The sequence below is a fragment of the Perissodus microlepis genome, chromosome 3 (assembly GCF_051167445.1).
Source record: "Perissodus microlepis isolate ML-2025 ecotype Zambia chromosome 3, ASM5116744v1, whole genome shotgun sequence".
Taxonomy (NCBI): Eukaryota; Metazoa; Chordata; class Actinopteri; order Cichliformes; family Cichlidae; genus Perissodus; species Perissodus microlepis.
In genome coordinates this window covers 43,401,751-43,407,991 of record NC_140463.1, presented here as the reverse complement: position 1 = coordinate 43,407,991, position 6,241 = coordinate 43,401,751, and the positions used below count along the sequence as shown (strand labels likewise).

The following is a 6,241-nucleotide window of genomic DNA, read 5'->3' as shown; positions in this document are numbered from 1 at the left end:
CAAACAAAAAAACAAACAATTAAGTATGAATAAAAAAATTATTTCATATGGCCTAACCTTTATTAAGCTCTTTTATTTATTCACCTTCATATTTCCAGCTACACAAAACTAAGCCCCGAGGGTCCGTTACTTTTAGAAGGCTGATGTATAAAAGTAAAGCTATTTATACTAATGTGGATTAATACTGAGGACTTTTACCTTTTGCTGTTTCACAAAGGGTTAAAAAGGGAACGTCCACAATTTAGACTTCTTTAATGCAGAAGATTTTATTAAAGCAATTTCGCAGGATCAAAGGAAAAGCAGATTTATATAATAATAATGACAGAATCTAATCACTTGGATCACTAACCTATTTTAAGCTAATCCTGACTTTGTTCCAGTCTTTGGGAGCAGAGAAGTTGGAGAAGAGAATGAAGATGCCTTGACTGCAACACACTCTCTGTGTGGATATAATACAGTGGGAAAAGAGGCACTGCAAACCCATTAGTGGAAGGAAATTGCTGCCTCGGACAAGTTAAATGCATGATATGGAAATAAAACTTCTCTGCTTTTATATGCAAAACATTTGTCCTCTAGCTTATTTGGTTGCCATTTTACCTAGATTTAAAAATAGTTACGCAAATGGGATCCCAGCTCATCCCCTCGGTTTTTAGGGGTTAAATGTGTTACCATATTCTTTAACAGTGTATTTCAAGTCCTCAGGCTCCGACACTGGAGTTGGACCTATCAGAAGCACTCCTCTGGTTTCTGGATTTATATCCTGTGACTGAAGAAAATGGATCACTCTAGGACACATACTATTGTCTACTATAACACAATATAACCAATAAACAATATAACAAAAACAGTAAACCACTGGTGGTAATCAGAGTTTGCTTTAGTAGTCAACATGCTTTTCATTTTTTAACATTACAAGTTAATGCCTATTAGTTATGTTCTCAAAGCCTTTATTTGTTGGTTTCGGGGATTTATTATGCATGTTTTCATATGGACTTAGTACAGTTTCCTTTTAGCATAATAAACATGGTTTACAGTGTGATGTACTGATGTTGCTGAGTTACTGTCCTGTGGTTCAGAGCGAGGGTTCAGGCGTGAACTAACAGTCCCATTTTACTGCCAACCATAGGACAAACCGAGTGAGAAGACACTGCTGGAATGTGGACAGAATGTCTGTCAACTATCTAAGTAATGCTAATGTAAGCTCAGCACAATGATCAGTAAATTTATGTTGGATAGGTAGTTAGCTAGCACCATTACCATTGGCTAGAGTGATTGTTCACTCTGGTTTTTGCTGCTGGTCCTAATGAGGAATAAAGGATTTCTGTGTCTGTGTTAATTCCCTCATTAAACAAAGTGCTAAAAAAGTCTGAAATAGACAGCCTTAACGACTATAGACCTATAGCCCTCACGTTTGTAGTCATGACGTTTTTGAGCGGATGGTGTCCCAGCAAATCAGAGACTGCCTACCGTTCTCTCTCGACCCCTACCAGGTTGCTTACAAAGCAAATCAGTCCATGGAGGACTGTACACAAATCCATCCAACCAACATCATCTTTAAGAATGCTGATGACACCACCGTGGTGGGCTGATGTCCAATGGAGATGAGACAGCGTAAAGGGCCGAGGTAGAGAATTTGTCCAACCGGTGCTCAGAAAACAACCTGACACTGAACATCCTTAAAACGAAAGAACCTATCATGGACTGGAGGAGACACAGAGAGGTCCACTCCCCTGTCAAATGGAGAATGGGTGTAATCTGTCTCCACCTTCAGGTTACTGGGCACCCAGATCTCTGCTTATCTCACCTGGACCCAAAACACCAACACCCTGATAAAGAAGGCCCAGCATATTTTTCCTGTAACTGTAAATATAAAACAAGTGTATACAAAAGTTTACAAGTGAAAAATACAAGTTCAAATTATTTCTACACATTCTCACTTTTTATTCTGCAAGCTCTCACATCACATCAAAAATATTTACCTTCATAAAGAGTAATTAAAACAATCAGTGTTTTTGTGAATGTCAATGGAGGTCATCATGGTTTGTGGAACTGTGCCTCTGGAATTACTGAGTATCAGAAAAAGTTTTTCATTCTTGAGACTTGAGCTTTTGTTTTTCTTTTGTTTTTATTCTGTCATTCAACTTTTGGAACTTGTTTGGATAAACCAGCATGAATGGATTAATAATTTGTTTTTAATTTATAATGTAGCAATGTTGTAGTGGTGGATGTTCATACTAAACATGGCCAACATTTTAAGCAGGCTGCTCCAAGATTTGCTTATTTTCAATTAATATTTATGCACATCTACTCAGATAAAACTGTAATACAAACTGTGGATGTAAGAGACAATTTGATAATATTAATAGCTAAAATAACAGCGCACACTTTACACTAGTATTTATAACAACCCCCCCCCCCCCCCCCCCAACACACACACACACACAAAACACAAACCCCACAAACTCAATAAGCACATCAATTTCAGAGCTACTGTTTCTCTGCTTGCTCAATCTATCGTGTAGCAGCATACACTACATTCATATCCAGCTCTCTCGGTGGTACAGGCCTTCTGTAGTTTGCTTTTCGATGGAAACTCAGAGCTGCATAATTCATGGCATCAGAGGTCACATTCTGTTAAGGAAAATGATTAAAGTCACTAATAACAAAGCATTACATGTTAACGTGTTAACATTTACCAGGACAGGACAAAGCCATCTAAGGTTAGAGGCAGGGTTTGAGTTAGATAAATGTCCACTGCTCGCAATTTGAATTGAATTTTCACCAGTTTTTGAGCAAATGGGAATAAAAACTGGTGACAGAAAAACTGTAATTTCAAAATAAATTTACAGTATGTGACTTAATTTGAAAGGTAATATTATCCTAAGCCTGGATAACTTTATTATGTGTTTACAAATCTTAATCCAAAATTATAATTTGATATGAAAATAAATTACCTCACTGTGTTGTGGATTTTTTTCATCATCTTGAGCTGAAAGAAACAGTACATCCTTAAGTTATGAGGTCAATACCTTTGTATCTGCTATTTCAATTAAATCATATGTATACCTGTAGGAAATTTCCTGATTTTGACAACCAGAACAATGATGACCAGCAGAAGGAAAACAGTTAGCCCACTCAGGATGATACTTAACGGATTTGTTAATCCATCAGATAATTCTAAAAAATAGAAAATAGAAAATTTTACTATACTACCTATTTTAACTAAACACATATATAAAAAGACAGAAACAGTGTTATTTACCTTGAACCTTTAAATATGTTCCGGTTACAATTACTAGCTTGTCATTGAGTTTCTCTCCACAGAAATACAGCCCCGAGTCAGATGAATTTACTTGTTTGATCTTGAGAAATACCACAGAAGTGTTGGATGACGTGCAAATTTTTTTTCCATCACAGGAAAAAACCTTTTCAGAGGTTAACATAGACGAGATGCAACTGATGTTGGGACTGCTGGTCATTTTAAACCAAAATATGCGGGAGTGAAATCTGCTGAAATTGGAGCACTTCACTGTGACTTCTTCACCAGGCTGAACCTCCACAGTGTAAAACTGTGCGACTGAGGACGAGATCCAACCTAAAACAAACAAGGCATCCTAAACTTGAAATTCAACAGGAACCAAACATCGAATTACACCATCCATGAAGTGTCTACACGATTCTTTTTGGCTCGGTTATTGTACAGAATGAAGGGTTGAAACTGTACTGAGAAAAAAGTGAAAAGTGTACTTACTAAAGATAGAGGGCAAAAGTAGCATCAAGGTAAAGTTCATCATTGTGCATATCACCACTACAATGTCTGTAAGTGAACTGTGCTCCAGTAAAAGTTATCTCTATGTAAAGAGGCGGGCTGCTCTTTCATATGGGCGGCTGCTCAGTGGAAATGCTTTTTTAGCAAATGGCAAAAACTGACAGCTGAAAACAAAAAGCAGAATATCATTATCATTATTGTATGACAGATTTTATATAATTTAGATAGTATTTTTGCTGAAGCTTACATGTCTACAAAAGATATTTCACTCTACATATTTTTTATACATTTTGTCTTCACCTGATATAAACACTGTTTAGTGAGGTTCTGTCGTGATTTTGTAACTACTAACATGGCATGAAGCAAAACACTGATCTCATAATTGTACTATATTATATATGCTTGATCGGGTTGCAATTTATCTTTTGCACCAGACAGCCTGCGAGTCTGCATTTTCCTTTGTAATTTAGAACAGCTACTTGTGCAGTGATGTTAATTATAGAAGTTATTAGCTCCATGAAATGAACACTGGTATGAATGCGCGTGCCATTCAAGTTGATGACATGTTCACGAAAACCAGCAGAAATCTAACCTGGTCAATGATAGCTACGAGAATAATGTCCACAAGGCTTAGTAGATTCAAATGTGTGTTAGCATGGAAACTTCAGCTGATGTGGTGGCGTCATAGCTTGAAATGTGCAGCCTTTTAAGGAATACATGCTTTTGTCTGTTTGTCACCTTGCTGCACGATGTGAGTTAGTGATAGTAAGACAGTAAAGTGTAACCAAAAGCATAAGCTTGATTTAAAACAAGGATTTGACTGGATATATGTCCGTCTAGCACACAGAAGCAAAAAAGCCACAAAAAAGATGCTTTTAACAGTGGAGTTCCGTACACAATACAGGCTCCACTGTCTGGTCAACTTGTACTGACAGCACACCCACAAAACAAATGTAGACCTTCCTGTTTTTGCATTAATAGAACCACTTTCCAGTTATGAAACCGCTGATCATCGTAAACGTCTGCAAAGCAGTCACGAAAATTAACTCAGGATGACGTGACCAACAAAAACCATACAAAAAGCAACAGCTTTGTAAGTCATCTGCTGACATCCTGTGACCTTTGTGACTTTGGCAAACTTTGGCAATATCTGACACTTAAAGATAACAATTCTCATTTCAGTAATTACTAAGTCAACATCAGAAGGATGGCATTGGAGCAAGTAAAAAAAGTTTTAATAATTTTTTTATTATTATTATTTTGTTTAAACAGGTCATTTCAGATTAAAACAGATTTTTTCAAATAGTACTATTTGTATGTGTCTAAAATTCCTGTCCTTATATTGAAGTATGTCAAAATCATTCAGAATTCGGTCATGTGTTTCTTGTCTGCGTCACGCCTTCGTCTCTCCATGTTTCCTGTTTTATTTTGAAAGTCTTCCATGTTCAGTGTGTTTAGTTTTACTTCCCATGTGGCGTCATCATGTTCATTCGTATCAGCTGTTTCCCCATGTGTTTCCACTTCCCCTTTGATCACCTGCTGTGTGTATTTAGCCTCTGAGTTTTCATTCATTTTTTTCGTCCGATCGTCTGCTATTCTGCCATGCTCATGCCATGTTTTCAAGATCTTTGTGCTCATCCCAAGTCTTCACATTTCATGTTTTTCTGTGCCAGGTTTCCATGTTCATGTTCACGTTCCAGGTTGTTTTTATGTTTTGCCTTAGTTCTCCCAGTTTATGTTATTGCTTAGTTTCACTTTTGCCCTTTTGTTTTGTACTGTTAACCAGCCTTAAATAAACGGCTCGCCTTCTGATAAGATTTAGATGTGTTTTGTTTTTCGCGTGTCAGCACTTGGGTCCTCCTTCTCACACCACACAGCCAGCTTCCGCCAACTGTGGCAAAAGCTGGTTTATCCATTGGACTGCCGCTGAAATGTCGCAACATTCTGGTTTAAGTAGATAACTATTCAAATTTATGTTCTCTGCTGAGCATAAAAAGTGAAACAATTGTTTGCCTTGAAATATACTGCATCATCATGATTACAGCCACTTCAAGTAACAACAGTTATGTAATGTGCATTTCACTCACTGCTGCTGACTTCCATAAAACTTCCCATAAAACGTCATCAGATGCATCCTTTAAGTCTGCATCAGATATAAGGAAAAACAAATTGACCCATTGTTGAAAACTTGTTCGATTTGGGTAAGAGAAGTAAGCAGACTGAATCCAGGTAGGTGCCAAAAATAGTGATCTTTATTTACACACTTGCGCAGAGTGTGGGAAGAAACTTGCAACAACAATCTTACAATCTTCCTCGAGCAGACCGCTCCCCATCCTTATATTACCCTGATGACATCACAGCTAGATCTTACTGGAAATGATAACAGTTCCAAAGTTCTCCTTATATAGACATCCAATACTACTTTCGAGACAAACAAGTGTGTGATATGTTGTGCAATTTTGTGAGACTGTG

At 37.3% G+C, this 6,241-nt stretch overlaps 1 protein-coding gene across 2 annotated transcripts; it reads right to left on the bottom strand.

Moving 5' to 3' along the window:
- Positions 1-2,480: 2,480 nt before the first annotated feature.
- Positions 2,481-3,794, bottom strand: LOC146391629 (uncharacterized). Of its 2 annotated transcripts, none has more exons than XM_084918972.1 (5): positions 3,752-3,794; positions 3,263-3,595; positions 3,067-3,204; positions 2,955-2,989; positions 2,481-2,631 (listed from the first exon to the last, which is right to left on the bottom strand). In XM_084918972.1, the coding sequence occupies exons 1-5, from the start codon at positions 3,792-3,794 to the stop codon at positions 2,512-2,514; spliced, it is 669 nt and encodes a 222-aa protein (XP_084775098.1). In that variant the 3' UTR covers positions 2,481-2,511. The 2 variants fall into 2 exon arrangements, with proteins under 2 accessions (XP_084775098.1, XP_084775102.1); XM_084918976.1 differs by having other exon boundaries at positions 3,067-3,177.
- Between the last annotated feature and the right edge of the window lie 2,447 nt (positions 3,795-6,241).

Excerpts from the sequence above, each read along its gene's own strand:
- LOC146391629 (XM_084918972.1), bottom strand. The coding sequence starts at position 3,794 with ATGATGAACTTTACCTTGATGCTACTTTTGCCCTCTATCTTTA. Across the intron at positions 3,596-3,751 it reads ACTTTTGCCCTCTATCTTTA|GTTGGATCTCGTCCTCAGTC; the intron begins GTAAGTACACTT and ends TGTTTGTTTTAG. Across the intron at positions 2,632-2,954 it reads AAAATCCACAACACAGTGAG|AATGTGACCTCTGATGCCAT; the intron begins GTAATTTATTTT and ends TTTCCTTAACAG.